Source organism: Condylura cristata, unplaced genomic scaffold (genome assembly GCF_000260355.1).
Source record: "Condylura cristata isolate star-nosed mole 26May11 unplaced genomic scaffold, ConCri1.0 scaffold00024, whole genome shotgun sequence".
Taxonomy (NCBI): Eukaryota; Metazoa; Chordata; class Mammalia; order Eulipotyphla; family Talpidae; genus Condylura; species Condylura cristata.
In genome coordinates, this window is record NW_004567125.1 from 34,814,420 (window position 1) to 34,834,703 (window position 20,284).

The 20,284-nt window shown below is 51.5% G+C and overlaps 3 protein-coding genes across 3 annotated transcripts; 1 reads left to right on the plus strand and 2 right to left on the minus strand.

Annotated features, from left to right (window-relative positions):
* Nucleotides 1-4,265, minus strand: BEST2 (bestrophin 2). The gene is made up of 9 exons (XM_004688253.2): nucleotides 4,114-4,265; nucleotides 3,829-3,923; nucleotides 2,938-3,171; nucleotides 2,703-2,857; nucleotides 2,374-2,451; nucleotides 1,493-1,645; nucleotides 1,330-1,410; nucleotides 1,005-1,159; nucleotides 1-488 (listed from the first exon to the last, which is right to left on the minus strand). Exons 1-9 carry the CDS (start codon nucleotides 4,263-4,265, stop codon nucleotides 50-52), a joined length of 1,542 nt encoding a protein of 513 aa, XP_004688310.1. The 3' UTR covers nucleotides 1-49.
* Nucleotides 4,266-8,387: 4,122 nt separating this feature from the next.
* Nucleotides 8,388-15,692, minus strand: ASNA1 (arsA arsenite transporter, ATP-binding, homolog 1 (bacterial)). Its single transcript, XM_004688718.2, has 7 exons — nucleotides 15,509-15,692; nucleotides 14,588-14,735; nucleotides 10,645-10,793; nucleotides 10,411-10,561; nucleotides 9,642-9,749; nucleotides 9,349-9,546; nucleotides 8,388-8,734 (listed from the first exon to the last, which is right to left on the minus strand). The coding sequence occupies exons 1-7, from the start codon at nucleotides 15,667-15,669 to the stop codon at nucleotides 8,603-8,605; spliced, it is 1,047 nt and encodes a 348-aa protein (XP_004688775.1). The 5' UTR covers nucleotides 15,670-15,692; the 3' UTR covers nucleotides 8,388-8,602.
* A 1,410-nt stretch (nucleotides 15,693-17,102) lies between these two features.
* LOC101637013 (chromosome unknown open reading frame, human C19orf43) lies at nucleotides 17,103-19,961 on the plus strand. The gene is made up of 3 exons (XM_012729109.1): nucleotides 17,103-17,495; nucleotides 19,361-19,438; nucleotides 19,709-19,961. The coding sequence occupies exons 1-3, from the start codon at nucleotides 17,151-17,153 to the stop codon at nucleotides 19,814-19,816; spliced, it is 531 nt and encodes a 176-aa protein (XP_012584563.1). The 5' UTR covers nucleotides 17,103-17,150; the 3' UTR covers nucleotides 19,817-19,961.
* The last annotated feature ends 323 nt before the right edge of the window (nucleotides 19,962-20,284 follow it).

Consider the following 20,284-nt stretch of genomic DNA (forward strand, 5'->3'; position numbering starts at 1 on the left):
CTCCTGCGGAGGGTGTGTCTTGATCCCCTGTTCTTGGGGGTTATGGGCCTCAGGTTAGACTCTCTTCTTCCTCACCAATGGGACTGGGCAGCCAGGGTGGGGCTGGCCCCCGGGATGCAGGCATAGGCACTGAGGTGAAGGGTTCTGCCGAGGTGGGCCCAAAGTTGAGGACAGGAGCACTTGGCTCTGATCCCATGGGGGGATCAGGCTCAGGTTCCCGCAGTCCAGAGTCAAGCAGTGGGTCCCCACAGCCACACTCTGGGGCTGTGCCATCAGGGGCACCTGCACAAGCACAACTGGCAGTTGTGGAGGAGTCAGACACACAGCTGTTCTTGCGACGTAGCAAGGATAGGCGCCTTCCAAGCAGGCCTCCTGAGGTCACACCCATGCCCAAGGGCAAGAGACGCTGCAGGAAGTCACCATGTGCCTCACCTAGCCGTATATCCACACTATCCAACCTCTGGAACTGCATGTCCTCCTTGGCCAGCCTGCAGAAAGGACAGTAGTTCATTGCTGTGGCCTTGTAGGCTCTTTGATTGATGGATCTGAGTCAGGTATGCTGCTCTTCTTGGCCCCACCCACCTCTTTGTCCTACTTATCCCAAAAGACCTCTGCCCCTCAACTATGAGCCTGACTTTATCCTCTAGTTCTGGCTACATTCAAACTTAGGCTTTGAGGTTAAGTTTGCTGCGGCTCCTTTGATACTACCTTTGGCCCATTCAACACACTGAGTATAGCCCTTAAATTTGCCCTCATTTAGTGGCTTGTCCCCAGGTCTTGGTCACTTTACCCCTTAGACACTCTATCCCATTTTACTTCGCTTGTCTTAGTTCCTTATCCCCAGCCTAAACTCTGCCCCACTTCAGTCCTCATAGACTTTAGGCCTTTCTTACCTCTGAATCTACAGTTTAGCTCTTATCCCTGTCCTGGTCACTTATAACCTTTTCAATCAAATATATCCTATAGTGTGGTGAGTCCTGCCCCCAAAGTCCCTGCTGCCTCACGTGATGTCGAAGGTAGAGCCCTGGAAGGAGGGCTGCTGCATCAGAAAGGCAGTGGCTGCTGTATAGGGGGCACGAGCCTCAGCTGCATCCCAGTATAGGTCCTTCTCCATCATGGCAAGGTCATCGTACATCTCATCCACAGCTAGCATTGACACCTGCAATCACAAGAGGTGAGGTGGCAAAGCACTGCCACCATAGGATGTACCCCTCAGGTTGGGTAGGAATGTAATGATCAACAATGGGATGGTTCTGGGTAAGGCCTGGTAGGAATGTCACCAGGGCCCCACTGGGACCCTTAAGATGGCCACAACAGAGTGAGTCTAACCTGAAAGTTGCGGTCGATCAGAAAGTTGGTCTCAAAGTCATCGTCATCCTCTCCAAAGGGGTTGATGAGCTGCTCTGCTACCTGAGTGGGAATGGGGAATTAGGCAGAGTCACGAGAATTGCTCTTTTCACTCTGTAAGTCTCAGATTTGGAGTCCCACCCACCTTTAGCCAGCCAACGTAGAAAAAGAACTGAAGCAAGGTGAAGATGGGCACACACAAGTCAAGGTTGTGGCCACTGTAGCCTTGTGCAGGGTCCAAGAACTGGCGACCAATGAGGCAGGCCAGGAAATAGCTGTATACTGCAATGGTCACCACCTGGGGGGCAGGACATATCACCAGGTCAGGTTTCTTCAGGCCTCATGGAAGAGGCCTCTTCTGGTCATTCAGAGACCAGAGCTATGGGGTCTCACTTTTCCTTTTTCTGAAGATTTATTTATTGATGCATACAAGAACTGGGGAACTGGGGACCTCTCTGTTGGTGCAGTGAGTTAAAGCACAGCACTGTGAAGCTGTACACAGCCACTGCCACTGCAGCATGAGTTTGATCCCCAGCCAGGGAGCCAACCCACATGCTGCAGCAGACCTCTCCTGACCCACCCGCTTCTCCCCTCACCAGTATATTTCAGTAGATCTGCCTATTCTGCTCTTCACTTTGTCTCTGGTGAATCCTCTCATCCCCCCACACCTGTGGCCTGTACCCTAGTTCTTTTTTTTGTTAAGATTCATCTATGCATGCAAGAACTGGGGTACATCCAGAGGTGTGGGGGGTGAGAAGGTTCTTCAGAGACAGAGTGGGGAAGAACAGGTGGATCAATTGAAATACACTGTTGAGGGGAGCAGTGGGCAAGACAGGAGAGGTCCTATGCACCGTGTGGGTCACCTGCCTGGTTGGGGATCAAACTTATGCTGCAGTGGCTGCAGATAGCTTTGTAGTGCTGTGTTTTAAACCTTGTGCCACCAGGGAGGCCCCTCTTAGTTTTCCTTTGAGACTAGTGCAGGGGGGACCCTGACATTAGATATAAAGGGAGGCAGGGTGGAATTACCTGGGTGTAGACAAGGGGTATACTGATCCAGTCGTAGTGAAAGAGCATTCCACACTTGCCCCGAAATACAGTCAGCTCCTGGCAGTAGATACACGTCATGAGCTGTGAGCATGTTCTTCTGAGCCCTCCAGGAAAATCACTTAATGACTGTACAGCCCGGGTAGCTACTGCCCTTGAGGGTGTTAGATTCAGGCCTCAGAGATAAATATGCCCCTGGACACTGCTAGATAAGTGTGTTTGGAATTCTGGGAGGCATGTGGCCATCAAACACAACTTCAAAAGGGGTGTAATTTCCTTGGTATTTTATAGGAATGACATGGCAGGCCCACCTCGAGCAGTAGCTTAAGGGCGCTGTTGTCTCGGATCCGACCCTCCCGCCGGGCCTGTGCAGCCAGGTTGGAGAACCAGACACAGGGCACCCAATACTTGTTGTAGGACGAATTTAGGTTCTCAAACTTCTTGCGCTCCTCACGGGTCATAAACCCTGGAAGAGTGAGGTCAAGAGTTACTCACCCTGCCCTCCATCCTTGCCCCACCCTCTCCCTTTTCTGGTGGGAACCTCACCCGCTTCCACCACGTGATCTATAGTGGGGAAGCGCTTGAAGACCGCGGTGCTGACAGAGCGCAGAATGAGCACGGCTGACAGTCCAGCATAGCGCATGAGTGTGCGTCGGTAGAGACGGCCCCGCTCGTCGCGCCCATGCACAGTGCCTGCTACCACACACATGAGTGCGTCAGGCAAAGGCATACATAGATACTGGTTCCACCAGCGGTTCACCACCATCGTCACATAGAAGCCTGCAGGAAAGCCGGGAATAGGGATGCTCAGTGGGGATCAGGATTGTGGAAAGAGGCGTGTACATAGGGCCTGAATAGGGACACTGGGCTGGGTGGTCACCTTGAGCATGCAGGATTACTTGGGCTGGGAACTTGGGGTCCAGCTCCAGAGATCTGAACGGTTAAAGCAGGTGGGGTCACCCTGGCTACTTGGGGTCATATGGGGCAGGGGCTGGGATCTTAATAAGGGCTCATGTCAAGGACACATAGGTAGGCTGTCACCCTGACCACAGGGAGCCACTTCACTGTGGGCAAGGGGTCCTCATTTCAATCAGAGCAGGCCCTGTCAGTGAAATGCCCTCAGACAGGACTTGAGAGGATAGAGTATTATGAGGTCCCTGGGAGACCAGGATATGGAAGGGAGGGGGCTAGCAATCTCAAACAGACACGGATAGGGATCTCTGTAGTGCTCAATGATAAGTCTGGGTGACACGGAGCTCTCATGAGAGCACCTCGGATAGCAAACCCATATCTGGCACGGTAAAATGAGGGTCTTTGGGGGCTGGATTTGAGGAAAGATTCTGGGGGGGGGGGCAGGATTAAAGGGCTCTAAAATGCATGAATGGAAATGGGTTTCTCGGATCAGGGGAACGGAGGAACTCTGAGGGGCAAACGCACCGAGCACAAAAGAAACCGGGATGAGACTGGCGTACTGATCGCAGTAAATGACAAGCTTCTCAAAGTAGCGCTTTTGATCTTCTGTCAGCACCCAGCTGTGAGGGAGGAGTGTGGGGTCAAAAGCGATCCTCCGCCCCAGCTGCAAAATTCTCCCCTGCGCCCCTCCCAGACACTCCCAAGGCCTTTCCTCAGCTAGGTCTGCGGAGCCGCCCCCCGCCCCCCACGCCCCTACCCTAGATCCGAGGTTACGGGTTGGTTCCCCGCCCCACCCTGGGGCAGCCTCACCGATAGGCGGCACTCAGCGCCATGTAGAGCCCGAGGAAACAGAGCAGCTCACGCCACAGAAGTTTATAGATGCTGCCCCGCCACAGCAGGAGCAGTTGCGAGAAACCGCCGAAGCGCGCATTTGCTACGCGTGCAGTGTACGTGACAGTCATTGCGGCGCCGGGCGGGTCCCACCAGAGGAGTAAGGCTTGAACCGGGCCCAGGCCTGTTGGCCGAGGAAAGAGGGGTTGGGAGCCTGCCGACCTGGGGCTTCAGGCGGGGTAGAGGGATCGCGAACCGGCCCGCCTGGCGTCCTCTTCTGCGCCCAGGTCACTACCTCAGTTCGTGGCTTGCTCAGCTTATCGTCTTCACCCAGCCTGTCTCAGTCCTGCCCTAGCCCCCAGTCCTTCAGTCTCCCTTTAGAGTCTCCAGGTCTCAGCGTCTTGTGCCTATCTTCCTCAGGTCTTCTCTACCCCATCTTGAAGACTCTTGGGTCACTTATCAGTCCCATCCCTTACTTTAACTGTGCTTACAGCGTCTCCCCTCCCTAAGTCCCCTGAGCCTGTATCCAGGTTCTCAGCGCTGCTCTGACTACCACCCAACCCAACTCCCTCTTAGGTTCCACCTCCAGCCCCTTTACCCATAGGTCCCCACTCAGCTCTTTCTCTACTCGTGGATGCCCTTCTGAAGCCCTTGAAGACTAGTTCCCAAGCCTCAAGGCCCCTTGCCTCAGGCTGGTGCCTCTCCTACACAACAGCCTTAGCCTATCCACCGCCCCACTTAATTGCCCTGACTGTCCCCTTCTGGACCCACCTTGACTTTTCTTCTGTCCAGTCTTTCAAGCCCTCCACTCCTCACAGTGAGGATCATCCGTACTCAGAGTCCCCTGTTCCCCAAGGCCTGGGCCCTTTCCACCTGGTGGCTGGTGCAGGGACACCTGGGGATAGGGACTGGATAGGCGGGTGGCTGCTGCAGTTGGGTGGAGCTGCAGCCAGACCCTGGACGGGAGGGGGCTGGAGAGTGGGCGTGGGCAGCCTGTCCCTGGCCCGCCCCCTCAGCTGCAGCCTCAGAACTTGGAAAAGCCAGTTTTGTTACCTGGGGCAGGGGTTATAAATCCACCCTGTCCTCCCTGCTCCTCGTGTCCCTCTTCCAGTCACTGGGAGGTCCATGGGATCTCGCTTGGGGAGGGGCAGGTATCTTATTCCCAATCCCAGACACACACACACACACACACACACACACACACACACACACACACGATTCCATGAAGCTGGATCACTTGCTCCAGTCTCCACAGTAAGTGATCACACACTCACAAAGAAGCACAAAGAGACTCACATCATAGATCCAGACAAATTCAGTTTCCCTCAACACAGCCTCTCACAACCAGTCAATATGCTGTATACTCTGTTAAAAAAGACCTGGGGCCTCCCTGGTAGTGCAAGGGGTTGTTAAATTGCAGCAATATGAAGCTATTGCCGGCCATGGTGGCATAAATTCATTCCATCCCCAGCCAGGGAGCTGATCCACATGGTCCAGCAGACCTTTCCTGTCTTGCCTGCTGCTCCCGTCAGCAGTGTATTTCAGTCAGTCTACTTGTTCTGCTTCCCATTCTGTTTCTGATGAATCCTCTCCTCATCTCTGACCTACACCCCCTTTTGTATGCATAGTCTGTGAAAAAATAAAAAACTTCTAGACACACCAACACATATGCAGATATAAAGCAGATGGACCCTAATCCCCAGTGTTCAGCTTTCAGGTGCCCACAATGTGCTCCAAACAGCCTCCTAGGAGTACGCAGGCAGGAATTCAAGTGTCCCGCATTCCCTCATGATCATACCATCTAACAAAGACACACACATGAGCCCATACCAAATGGGAGATAGCACACATTTTTCTTTTTTTTTAAATTTTTTTTTTAAAGATTTATTTATTTGTGCATACAGAACTGGGGTACAGGTCAGAGGCTCAGGGGTGGCAAGAGGCTTCACCAGAGACAGAGTGGGGAGCAAAACAGGCAGATCGATGAAGTACACTGCTGAGGGGAGCAGCAGGCGGGTCAGGAGAGGTCTGCCGCACCATGTGGTCACCTCCGGGGCAAGTGGGAATTGAACTCATGCGGAAGTGGCTTTAGCTTTTTAGTGCTGCGCTTTAACCCGCTGCGCCACCAGGGAGGGCTAGCACACATTTTTACTGATGGCCTCTTCTGGTTACATACTAAATGCATGGTATGGTGGTCCCTTATACTAATCAACATGGAAAAAGATATTCATAGAACGGTGATCCCTCTCCAACAATCCCACAGATTCAGAGGATCACATCCTGACAGGGTCATGCCTGTAATCTTTGTGAAACACCTGCAATTGCAACTCAGTGCATCAATCTGCATTGTTCTACTTCTCATTCTGCATTCCCATTCCCCTTCATTGCAGTGTGTAGTTAGTTACACATACCCATACACATACCTCAGGACTACCGTGAACACATAAACTTGGGAACATATAACTTTGTTTCTGCATTTATCACGGATGCATGACAAATGCCCCCCCTTCAGACACACCTACAAAGAGGGTGCTCACCCCAGCTTCAAATGGTGTGGACTGGTGTGGGAGGACATAAAGCTCATGGTTCCAGTCCTGAAGTACCGCAGTGTGCTCCAAGGCACCTTAGGTCCATCAGGTGTCCTAGGAATGTTCATGGCTTCCCACAGCCACGCCCGGAAGCCTTACCATCAAGAACACTGTGTTCCCAGTCTGGCAGATGTCTGCCTCGCCCGGGGTAATTAGGAACCGGCTCAGGCTGGCCACCCTCTGACCTGCGCCTCCGCTATCCAGCTGCTGGACAGCCCATAAAAGCAGGAGAGGGGTTGGTGCCACTAGGGGAGGGGACAGGTTTAAAGTTGACGGGCCTCTATCCTATCAGCCCCACTCCCTAGAATGATTTCTCACTTTTACTGAAGCTAGCCTCTACCCTTCCCCAGCTTGTAGGTGTCCCCACAACTTCTGACAGCTCGACCCCTGCTGGGCTAGGGCAGGATGCCCAGGTTAGTTCACATGCTTAATATTTGTAAAATGTCGGGGCCAGGATGTGCCTAGTACTACTATAAGGTACCAGATATTTCATCTCATTGAGTACCTACAAGCAGGAGTGTTGTTATTCCTACCACCCAGTTAAGAAAACAGGCTCAGATGACAAAGTGATGTTCATGACACAGCTGGGATGTCAACCCAGACAGTTTGCATTGGTATCTTGGGTTGGTCACAGGCTGCACACCTGAGTTTGTTTACAAGCACCACCCCAACGTGCCCACACCTGCTTGTGCACACCCAGCAGTCAAGTGGGGGGGATACGTTTAGGCTTGTGGCTGAGTTTCCCTTTATACACACACACCCTGGTATACCCAAACTGGGTGTGCGAGAAAGTCTGAACACTTCCTGACTCATGCACTCCTCACACACTCCTCTGTCCCCCTCAGCCAGCACTGGCATGGCTCTTGCTAACAGGTTCATGGCTGCTCCTGGGTCTCTCAAGTGGGGATGATGGTGGCTGTGCAGGCAACAGCAGAGAGGAGTGAAGTGGGGAGTAGCTAATTAAGTACCTTCTTGGCCTGACTATCAGGTGAATTTGTCCCGTGGCTCTGTGAATGGCCACACTGATCTCCATTTTAGGGACAAGGGGGCTGAACCTCAGACAGCAGCAGAAGTATTCCACACCATTTAGGGAGACAGCTTTAGAGGTGGTACGGGACTTCAGAGACCCTCTGACCATGGGGTCTTGAGTTCTTTGCCACCCTGCTCCCTAGTTGCAGCCCCCATGCAGCAGCTCTGTACTGGGAGCAGCTGATGTCATCCATGGGAGGCAGGAATTGGGGGCGGGGATGGGGTGAAGGTCGTTAATCCCCAGTCTGGCAGGCCTAGCCTCTGCCCAGGGCGCCCACTAATTCCTAAACCAAACAGCAGGCAGCGCTGGGCTAACTGCCTACCTAATCCGATCCCCATCAGCCAAGGGCTGGTCAAGGGGCCTCCTGGTTCCCACGTTCCCAGCCTTGAAGTAAGTGAGCAGGTGCCCTTTTCTTCTCAGGCTTTAGAGTCCCAGTAGGGACACCCCTATCCATAAAGACACACACACTAGAAAAGATACACCCAGCTAGAAAAAATGAAAATTGCTACAACAAACATGCCATCTATTAGGTTTTTGTTGCAGCTATGCCTCTCCATTTTTGACATCTTTATGCGGCATACAACCACAACTTGCTCATGAAAGTGCTAATCCCAATCCCTCCATTCAACATCACAGTGGTTTAAGATCATTTTATTGAGAGGTGAGAGGTGGGGAGAGGTGGGGGGGGGCAACTACAGTCCCCCTGAGCCCCATCAGGGGGAACACCCCCCCCTCGCCTCCCACCCCTCAAGTGGCTCCCCCTGTACTAAGGGGGGAATTTGTGCAAACTCTGCCCCAGGACGGGGTGGAGGGTAGGTGTGAAATGGTAGTGGCTGGGGCTGGAGATGTATTACTGGGCACTGGGGGGCTTGTAGGGCTCCAGGAGGAGGGCAGAAAAGGTATTGACCTTGTCTGCCCCCCGTACTTCGTGGGGCAGCAGCGGCAGCTTTACAATGTGGAAGTCTTCGTACAGGTCCTCCATCTGTGGCCAGGAAGAAGGCAGAAGGCAGCAGTCAGGGGGTCATAAGGCAGGGACAGGATGTGGGTGGATGGAAAAGTTCATGGAAGGGCTGTGGGAATCTCCCAGAGTCAGGGAGAGGTTATGGGGGAAGGGTTTACAGGGTCACAAGTGAAAATTAGTTCAGTATAAGGTTAAAGATCACTAGGCTGGGCCTCCCACTCTACAAGGTGTTCAGGCTATAGTCCTCCAGGGCCAGAATTAGGGTGAAGAATCTGAAGTGGGTGAGAAGAGCAGGAGCTGGGGTTGAAAGTCAGAAGATGCGGAGTTTTTCCCAATAAACAATGAGTTCCTTCCACATCTGTGGGTTCTACCTTCTTGGATCGAAAAGATGCCAGTGGGTTGAGTCTGCAAATGCTAAACCCATGGATGTGGCGTGTCAACTATAAGTCACTGAGCATTGTCAGATTTTGGTATCCTTGGGAGTCCTAAACTAATCCTAACTACAACTGTAGTTAAGGTTTTGGGAGGGATTTAAAGTTTTGGGGGAATTTCCAATTGTGGGGGTTAGTAGTATCTTGCCTGGGCTAGGCCAGGTCCAAGTTCTGGGGTGAGAGGTATAAGGAAGATTTGTGTACCTGGTCTAGGTACTTGGCCTGGATCTTATGGCGGGCCTCACACATTTTGCAGGGCTTTTCAGGGTCAGGGAAGACGAGTTGGTTGACAATGATGTTGTGTGTGTCGATCTTGCACTTGGCCAGCTCCTGGATCAGTCGCTCTGTCTCATACAGGGACAGGAACTCAGCAATGCAAACACAGATGAAGGTTGTCTGCTCCTGCAGGGTGTGAAACAGGATGGTAAGAGGCAGATTTCAGCTTGCCCTGCCCCGATGCTTGGAGCTTCTCACAGCCCACCTGGGCCAAAACTCACAGGGTCCTTGAACTGCTCGCTGACGGACCGGATGACTGGCAACGTCTCCTCTAGCTTGGAGGCCAACTGGTCTGCATTCATATCCCCTAAGCCTAGCATGTTGCACATCTGTAGGGAGGACATGGGAGGGCTCACAGCTTCCCTGTGGCTTACCACGTCCCCTGAGTGTCTAGTAACACCTCCCCCCCAACACCTCCCAGTGGTTAAAGGCATGGGCCCTGCTGCTGAGCCCTGGTCCTAGTTCTGGCCAAAGGTTTCTGTTTCTCCAAGTGTAGACTATAATTCCAAGAGCTGTCATGCTAGAAAACTGACACATATAAGAATGTTAAAAGCAGTACCTGGTACACAGTGTTCAAGTTTGCTACTGAGGAACGTGTGTCTACAGGGGGACCACACACCCCAAGGCAGTGGTGGTGGTATGCAGATAGATGTATAGAAGCACTGGGAGTGTCATGTTGTAACATTAACCTATGGAGGCACCTAATGACCTCCATTTGATAAGGCTTATGAGGCCCAGAGGTGAAGTGGCTTACTTGAGGTCAAAGACCTCAAGTTTTGTCACACCAGAGTGAGAGCATTTGAACCTGGACATCTGGTTCTGTTGCCTTTTGGCTTCACCTGGGACACTGAGTTTTGTGGGTAGAAGTCTAGTCCCTCCAGAGAACCATCCTACCCATTGGGAAATGCTGAGAGGGGGGTATGTGGGAAAGTCCTTGGGACGGGTGGGTGGAAATCTGGGGGCCCACTGCAACTCAGGGGCCCTGCCTGCCTGTGAGATGAAGGGGCTGATCTGGTTCTTGATCTGCATGAGGCGGCCGAGGCCCCGCTCAACGATTGTGGGGAAGTTGAGCAGCCGCAACGTGTGGCCTGTGGGAGCCGTGTCAAACACCACCACTGAGAAGTTCATGCCCTTCACCAGCCTGTGGGGAGATGGGGGTCAAGGTCACTTTTCTGCTAGAGTCCCCTGTCCCCTCCAACCCCTACCCCAATAGCCAGGCCTGACCTCATGACCTCTGCATAGCTCATGGCTTCATCGATGCCTGGGAAGGCGCTCATCGCTTCTTGCATCATCTTCTTGCCCATGCTCAGCATGTTGTCCTCCTCGAAGAACTCATCAGGCAGTTCAGCCACACCAAGGCTGGGATCAATCTCCTGGTGTCAAGGAATGAAGACTCAGATTGTGGCTATTGCTAGGATCTTCCTGCTTGGGCACAGGGCCCTTTGTCAGGGCATCACAGGGACATCTTAGTGGTACCATGGCCTTTTCTCTGGCATGTAAGATTTTGTGCAGGGGTACAAATAGCCAAACCATTTCACAACAAATGAGAAACTGCAAATGGTGACTAGAGCCCCCAGAGGGAAGCCCAAGCCCACTGCAGGGCCTTTCCGGTGGCTGTTTCCCACCTGGACTCCTGACTACTTGCTGATCATTACTTTAACATGAGTTTTCCTTGATCACTCTAATAGGACGAACCAGCACCCCTAGTCCTTGCTTTTCTCCTTTACACCCAGCCCTGCCTTACATCCTATAGGCCTTACAGGCATAACTCATGATAGTGACCTTTACAGATAATACGTTTTTACAGCAGCAGAAAGATTATGATTTGCTGAAGGCTCAGGGATGTGACCATTTTTAACAATACAGCATTTTAAAATTAAGGCATATGTATTGCCTTTTTTTTTTTTTAAAGATTTATTTATACAGAACTGGGGTATAGGCCAGAGATGCGGAGGGTGAGAGGATTCACCAGACAGAGTGGGGAGCAGAACAGGCAGATCGACGAAGTACACTGCTGAGGGGCGCAGCGGGCGGGTCAGGAGAGGTCTGCCACACCATGTGGTCACCTCCGGGGCAGGCGGGCATCGAACTCATGCGGAAGTGGCTTTAGCTTCTCAGTGCTGTGCTTTAACCCGCTGCGCCACCAGGGAGGGCCTGTATTGCCTTTTAAAAAATTTTTTTTTATTTATGCATATAGCAGGTGGGGTACAGGCCAGAGGTGGGGTGGTGGTGAGAGGGTTTGCCAGAGTCAGAGTGGGGACCAGAACAAATAGACCAGTTGAAATACACTGCTGGGGGGCGCAGTGGGCAGGACAGGAGAGGTCTACCATGCCATGTGGGTCACCTCCTTGGTTGGGGATCAAGCTTGTGCTGCAGTGGCTGTTGATAGCTTCATAGTGCTGCGCTTTAACCCCCTGCATCACCAGGGGGCACTATGTATTGCTTTTTTTTTTAAGACAATGGCTTTACACACTTAATAGATTATAAACATACTTTGATATGTACTGGGAGATGAAAAAACTCATGTGACTTGCCTTTACAGTAGTGGTCTGGAATACAGTGTTTCCTAGGTTTGCCTCTATACTGTTATCATCTATCTCCCCAACCAGAAAGATGATCTCACCAGGGCAGGGTTTTTTGTCTTGTACACTGTTGTGTCCCCATTACCTGGAAGTGGCTGGCACTCAGTAGGTCTGTAACATGTACATGGAAATTCACCAAGGGATGAACACTCCTCGGGTCCCTGGTTAGCCCTGAACTCAGGTTTGCTCTCTTTGTCTCCCTCCCACATAACCTCTTTTTTTCATTAAAAAATTAAAAAAAAAAAATTTATTTTTGTGTAGAGGAACTGGGGTGTAGGTCACAGGTGTGGGGGTTGGGAGTCACCAGATATGGAATGGGGAGCAGAAAACAGGCAGGTGTATGCTGAAATACTGAGGGGAGCAGCGGGTGAGACAGGGGAGGTCTGCTGTGCCACTCCCTGGCTGGGGATCAAACTCAGGCTGTAGAGCCAACAGTGCTGAGCCTTACCCCTTAGGCCACCAGGGAGATCCCCCACGTAACCTCTTTTTGGCGACTTCATGAGTACAGCCCCCAACTTGCTGGACTCAGAGGTCATTTCCTGTAGGAAGCTTGCCTACCCATCATACCCCAGTTTCAGCTTGGCTGTGTTATTCCTAGCTATTTGGTCACTTGGAAACCAAACTGCTCCCCTTCCACACCCTACTGTCATGATTCAGAATGCCACAACTCTTGTCCATTATTCCAAACTTCTTTGAGCCACCTCATTCCCTCACCCTGTTCCCTTTTCACTATCCCTCTTGGTCAGCACCCTTCTCCAGCCCAGGGTCTGTCTCTGCAAATACTCCTTCTTCCCTCTGTGGCTGGCAAAGTTCCTACCTTGGTTATTACCAGCTCTCTGCAAGGGCTACATTATGGTGAACATCAGGGAAACATACCCAGTGACAAATACCTCGACCCCCAGTCCTTATCACCAATCTCCAATAGGCCCTCAACAACCAGACAATCCACCCAAGAAATATTTATGTTGTATCTTTTCCTTCCTCAAACTTTTTCTATCCAACTCACTCCTTGCTTTTACATGTGTTTGTGTAGAACAACTGGAGTGTAGGCCAGAGGTGTAGAGGGTGAGAGGATTTACTAGAGACAGAGTGGAGGAGCAGAACAGGCAGATTTACTAACATACACTGCTAAAGAGAGCAGTGGGCAAGACAGGAGAGGTCTGCTGTGGCATATGTAGGTTAGCACCCTGTCGGGGGATAGAACTCAGGCTGTCGCAGTGAAAGCTCTGAGACTTAACCCCTAGGCCACAGGAGAGGCCCCACCTCTTGCTTTCTGATGAGCCCTGTGCCTCACTTGTGCGTCAACAAGAAAGAGAAGCCACTGGCTGTCAGTAATCTCCTTCCCCCTAAATTTTTAGTCCTGGCAGAATCCAAGTCCTGGATTTATGCACTGGATGGAGCTCATGCCCTCCTGAGATCTGTCCTCTGTCAGCATCCTTGCTGCTTCCTGCATTATCACCTATCCCACCCTGATGAAGCATTTTCATTAATAAACAGTATGCTCTAGCATCTCCATTCTCAAAAAGTCCTCCTTAACACCCTCTCCCATTTCCCTCCAGCAATGATCCTGTTTCTTAGCTCCCACCTTGGTGATCATTGTCCACCTCCTTGGCTTACTCACAGCTGGCTTTTGCCCCTACTCCTAGGGTGGGCTTTCTAAAACTGTTGTGCTTTCTGGTACCTCTAGCCCATGACCTCTTCCTGACTAAAGTACCTTTGTTCTGGGGTTCAGGAACACACGCTCTCTGGCTTTCCCTAGCATTGGCTCCTTCTTGGCCTCCTTCACTAGGGTTCTTGCTGGACCCTAAATATTGATGCGCTCCTGGGTCATTTCTGGAACTCTTTGTTCTATCATACTCAGCTCTACTGACACAGCTTTAAATACCATCCTATGGCAACCCCAAATCAACATCAACTCTCCCTGAGATTAAGACTCACATAATTAAGCCACTGTCTTGATGTCTCAACTTGAATGTCCAGTAGACATCTCAGATTCACAATTCTTGATCTGTCCCTTCTAATTCTATTCCACTCCTTATTCTACCTACAACAGTTGCTCAGGGAACCAACTATGAGATGTACTTCATTCATTTCTCACCATTACAACCAAGCAGTCACATTGCTTTACTTCCAAAATACATCCATGCCTGGCCATCCAGCCACTTTGCTCCCAATACTCTGCCCCACATGAGTTTAGGATACCATTATCTGTATGGTTACTGTCCTTGTTTCCTTGCTTCCATTCTTGATTTATAATCTCTACATGGCAGCTAGATAAAACTTTTCAAAATATTCTTTAAAACTACTTATTAAGCTGGGAATCAATGCCAAATGACTCAGTGGCTTGCAAGGTCCTACTTAGCTCTTCACATGTCTCTTCCTTCCTCTTGATCAAGTTCTTGTGACTTTGACTTCCTTTCTGCTTGACAACATACCTCACTCCTATGTATATTGGGAAAGGGATGAAAGTGGAGACACAAGAGGATGAAGAATGGGCAGGGCATAATGACTGATAGTGTTCACAGAAAAAGGGTGTATGAAAAGGGACTTTGCCAGAATGGAGAGCTGAGTCTTAGTTCACTCACCATGGCGAAGAGGTTGTCATAGCCTTTGACTTTGGTAGGCACCTTGGAGAACTTCTGGTCAAAAGCATCTGAGATGTTGTGGGCTGGGTCTGTGGAGATGATAAGAACACTCTCCCGCCCCTTAGATAGTTGGACAGCTAGACTGCAGCTAGGTAAAGAAAAGTTAAAAGGTGGGGAGAGAGGAGACAGATTCAGTTCCAAGGGGCCCAGGAACAGGAGACTAGGATCCGTAGGGGCTTGAAAGGAGATTATGGGTGGTTACTGAGCAAGTCTCAATCCCTGCACAGGGACTCTTTCAGACTTCACCTACAGACTCTTCTAGTACACTAGAGTGGTATGATTCAGCTGCTTGAGTTGATCTGGCCTGAAGCTTCTTTGTTCTTTGCTGGTAAAAGGGGTCTAGTGCAGTCAGCATGGCTTGATCCAGTGCTTCCTCCCTCAAGGCTAAGTCCACTGTGCAAGATAATTTATTTGCCCGGGACTCCTTCACCCTCCTCCCAGTTGGTTAAGACAGTCTGATAAAGTGCCCTCTCCTCCCATCCCCACCCCGTCGCCTGGCATTGAATGGTAAGGATCAAAAGGATCAAAAACTCATAGAGTTTGCTCCGTTGCTCTTCCTCCTAACCTGAGCATTCTAGTATAAACCAGCCGCTAGGGAAATTTCAGTGGCCTCCCTTCGCCAACCCCCCCCCCCCATGCTGGGCTCACTATGGTTCGCCCCTGGAATCCCCGTGGAGATAGTTCAAATATATTGTGCCGGGCCTGTATTATGGAAGTATCTTCCATTTGTTGCAGGTTACTTCCCAGCCTGGCAGTCCTGGGCTCAGTCCTCTTGCCGGGCCCGGGTGGAAGAGCTGGTTCCTGACCTCCCCTTCGTCCGGTGGTACATCCCACCCGTCTTCCAGGCCCCAGCCTACTTACCTGCAGGTGGTCTTGCCAACGCCACCCTTGCCCCCGACAAAGATCCACTTAAGGCTGCGCTGCTCGATTATGTTGCTAAGCGTGGGCTCCAGCGGCTCCACATCAGGAGCATCCTCGAACTCGTCTGCCTCAACCCCCCACCCGGCCACCCCAGCCGCCATCTTGGTACCGGCTCACGTGATACAGCGGATCACACCATTCAAAGCACCTACAGGGGAAATTCTCAATGACAGCCTTATCAAGGCTAGACGCTTGCATTAATTTCTTCGTGGCCTGAATTTTAGTCGATATTAGAGCTTTCTTTCCATTGTCACCCCCTTTTAACGTTTACCTTATGGACCTCATGTCTATATATCTTCAATGATTCCCCCCGCCTAATAAACCTATTGGTACGTTCCAAGATGACTTCCCTTCACGGATTGGGCCCTAAATCGTGCAGCATTCCTGGCATTGGCTACATCTTTTATACTTTCACCAATCACTCTCACATTCGGATAGCCTCCAACCTCGTCTTAGCAACCAGCCAAACACCCGGTACATGCCCTTTCTGTGAAGTTAAATCGTAGGGTTTCTCTGGCTTGACTCCGTGGGCTCAACTTCATGTCGATTGTTTACTAATACTTTAAACTGGGTCCCAATATCGCCTCAGGACTGTTATCCAATTGGCTACGAGCCATCTGGCTCTTAAGGAAAACCAATCAGAGACGAATAGATCAATTAGCTAGAGACAGTTTCCTGGGCGTTTAGGTTAAAGGGAGAACGATTTCAGTTGTGAAAAAGTCCACAAATCCTCGTCCAGTGCACCCTGAGGCCCTGGGCGGGGTAGTGATCACACCTGCAACTGTACTCTTTGTGTCATAGAAAGGACTCTCTTTCTGAAAACTTGTACTTTGATGTTCCCTGTTGAATCTCTGCCCTGGGCAGAGATGTAAACTGGGACTAGTACGCCTCTGACGGACATTTTTTACCTTAAAAGGGAGATTCATCCTAGGAACTCCTCGAGCTTCATTTGATTACTCCAGTCCACTAAATACCCTCATTTTCAGATGAGGGCCCCAATTCCACTGATCAGTTGGGTCCTCATTCCTAAATGAGACTCTATCCCAGCAACAGGTACCCAATTTAGAAATACTTCAATATCTAGGCAAAATGGAGATACACCCTCTATACAAAACTAGATAGACCTTCTAGCTCTAGTTAGGGACCTAGGTTCCGGGGTATCACCTGTATACACAGCCTTAGACAGGGTCTCATAGAGATTATCTCTAGTCTCTGAAGGGGTTTCTAATCCCGGAACTTTACGGTACCCCCAGTTCCCGGCTACGGACGGAGTGAGTCCCTGGCCCAGACGATATCCCCTCCTGTTCCCGGGGAGACCTTGTCTGAGTAAAATCTGCTGCAATCTAGCACATTAAAGAGAAGTCTTTGGGACGGGGCCCAGGTCCTCCAGCCCACCAGCTATTCCGCGGTTTCAGGTCATAACACTACTTTGCCGCGTTTCTCGGGCCCCGCCCCCACTGCGGAAGCTAGTGGACCAGACTGCTCTTCCCGGCATGCATTGCCCGGGACCAGCTAAGTCGGGCGCCAAGCGCGGGGCCGGAGAGGCCTTCCCGGAATCCTTTGCGCGGCACCTGGTGACAAAATGGCTGCCCGAGGGAGACGGGCGGAGCCTCCGGGTCGGGAGGCGCCGGGCCCTGCGGGCGGCGGCGGCAGCGGGAGTCGATGGGCTGAGTTGGGCCCTGGGACGTCGCCCGAGAGCGGGGACGAGGAAGTGTCGGGAGCGGGTTCGAGCCCGGTATCGGGCGGCGTGAACTTGTTCGCCAACGATGGCAGCTTCCTGGAGCTGTTCAAGCGGAAGATGGAGGAGGAGCAGCGGCAGCGGCAGGAAGAGCCGCCCCCGGGCCTGCCGCGACCCGATCAGCCGGCAGCCGCAGCGGGCCCCGGGGATCCGAAGAGGAAGGGCGGCCCGGGCTCCACGCTCAGCTTCGTAAGGAGCCGCGGGGGTGGGGGCGGGTGCCAGGGCCTACCTTGGCTGGGGGAATCGGGGCACCAGAAAGAGGATCGGGATACAGGTTCACCCTCCCGTCCCGATGAAGGGTTCATTTGGATTACCCACTGAGGATGCGAAATCTGGATTCCTGACGAGAGGTCTGGGGCGGAGGTGGGGATCCTCAGAACCTATCCTCGGGAACCGAGGAGTTGCATTGGGATGGGGAGCCCCCGGGATGGGGAAAACAGTATACCAGGATTCATGTGTGGGTGGTAACTCTAACTTTGGATACTGGAATCATCTTTCAGTATGAGTGTGGAGGTGGGGTGCGGGGTGGTGGCAAATTAACTCTGGAATCTGAATCGTTTACTGAGTGACCTTAGGAGAATAGAGCATGACTTAAGTTTTATTCGTCTGGTGTTCTTTTACTGAGCCCCTTACCTTGTGCTAGCATGTACTAGGTGGTGCTGGATGTGCCATGGTGAACATGACAGACAAGATCTTGGAGCCTCTAGTGTGTCCTACCCCTATTTTCCCTATTTGCAAAAACGTACACATCACCTCTGTGATGAGGGTTCAGAATGGCAATCCTGGAAAACTGGTTAATAGCAGGAAGCCTGCCTTATGGAAAGGACTAAACCAATAGTTCTTAATTGGTGAGGATTACTTAACACCTACATTTGACAAAACCTGTAGACATTTTTAGTTGTCAGAACTATGAGTAGATAACTATGAGTAGAGATGCTGCTTAATATCCTACAATGCACAGGAGATGGAGAGTGTACCTTTTGGGGGGAGGTAGAGCACTTCACCCTAGCAAAGAATATTCTAGCTCAAAATGTCATTTGTGTGAGATGGAGAAATTCTAGGTTAAACAAATGGCACCTATATTGATGTTCAGCTCTGAGCTTGCTCTGGTGTTGAGATCACGTCTCTGGTTTGGAGAAAACAGTGTTGACTTGAGAATAACTGATTAGGGGTCAATTTCCTGGTGTGTTAAAAATGAATGAAAATAGCCCCACCACCTCAGATCACTCAATGCCTGGCTTTGGGGTAGAGATGGGATGTTGGTAAAGCTTGTTGCAGCCCTAGAGACAGGAAACCCTAGGTCAGTAGAAAAAGATGGATGAGTGTATGAAATTCCAGAGTAAAATTTCTGTTGGAGGAAGAAATGTGGAGATTTATTAGGCTGGTGTGAATCTTGGGGGTCGAGATCTAGTGCTCCCTTGGTGGGTGGAAGTAACAGTAATTGTCACTATCTTTTCTATTGTTCATCAAGGGGTGGTTTTGGGAACATCATCAAAGAGGCCAGTTAGGTGCAGGGGAGCCAGCATCTTTGGTGGTTAATTAAGAGTGCTGCTTAGACCTACTTGACCCTGAATTCAGCTGCTAGAATGACTGAGGGTACAGGACCTTGCCTTCTCAAATACAGTTTACTCATCTATATAAAGGAAAGTGAAAGTTGACGATATATCCAAAGCACTTGGCACAGGACATGGCATATCGTAAGTGCTCAACAAAGGGAGCTGTTGCTGCCTGTGTGGTGCCTGTTAGGAAAGGGTGAGGCTTTGGTATGGAGAGTGAGGTCAGAGTTGCTAGTCCCCATCCATGTAAGGGTTTTTTTCATTTCCTGGGAGGGCATTCCGGGGCCCAAGGACCACCTGGGCAAAGTGGGCCCAGGGCAGGTGCTAAGAGTCGCGTGTGCTCCTCTCTGATTGCTGCGCAGGTCGGCCGGCTGGCGGAGCTGGGCGTGGCGTCAGGACGGGCCACCAGGCCGGGCTAGGAAGGTGTAGTGGGCCTCAGCGCCACCAAGGGCGGGCCCGACTCCAGTAACCGTTGCAGTCTTCTGTCCCTTCACCCAGGTGGGCAAGCGCAGAGGCGGGAACAAGCTAGCCCTCAAGACGGGAATAGTAGCCAAGAAGCAGAAGACGGAGGATGAGGTGAGCAGGCTGGGTATGGGGGGGGGGGTCATCCCTTACAACCTCTGTGTCTGACCATCCAGCCTTGCCCCTCCCTGTCCAGCATCCAGGCCTTGTATGGGTGTACTGGGTGGGAGAGGAGGGCTTTCAACAGCTTCCCAGTTAACTTCACTACACTGGGGTAGATCAGCTGTTTCTGGACAGTCTTGACCCAGGACCCAGCTCCTGACCTTAGCATTCCCTTCCCCACCACCTGTCTCTTTCCTTCCCCTCCCTCCCAATCTGTCACAGGTATTAACAAGTAAAGGTGATGCGTGGGCCAAGTACATGGCAGAAGTGAAAAAGTACAAAGCCCACCAGTGCGGCGATGATGATAAAACTCGGCCCCTGGTGAAATGACCCCCTTTCCCCGCCTGCCCATGGTCTGGGACTCTCTGCGATGTACATAACTATTTAATGCAGCGGCGGCGGTAGTGGTGGCAGCGGCAGCAGCAGCAGCAGCAGCAGCAGCAGCAGCAGCAGCAGCAGCAGCAGCAGCAGCAGCAGCAGCCTTGCCCCCCAAGGACTTATATACAGAAGGAAACTGAGATGCTTTCCGCGGCTGCGGACAATTCTCCAGGACTCTTTTTTACCTGAGCACTTGCCTCCTGAGACTTCATAGAACAGTGGTTTACTGTCCCTATCTTCCCACCTTTTTGCTCCCTCTGGCTCTTTTCTGTCTCCCTATTCTCACCTCCCCTCCATTCCGCCATCACTTCTGGGAAGTAAAGAACTTGACTTAGTGCCGGAGCTGTGTGCTTGGTTTGCTTCTTTGCTCTATCCAGCCTGAGCCCTTCCCAGTTGCTGGACTATATCCATCAAAGCCTG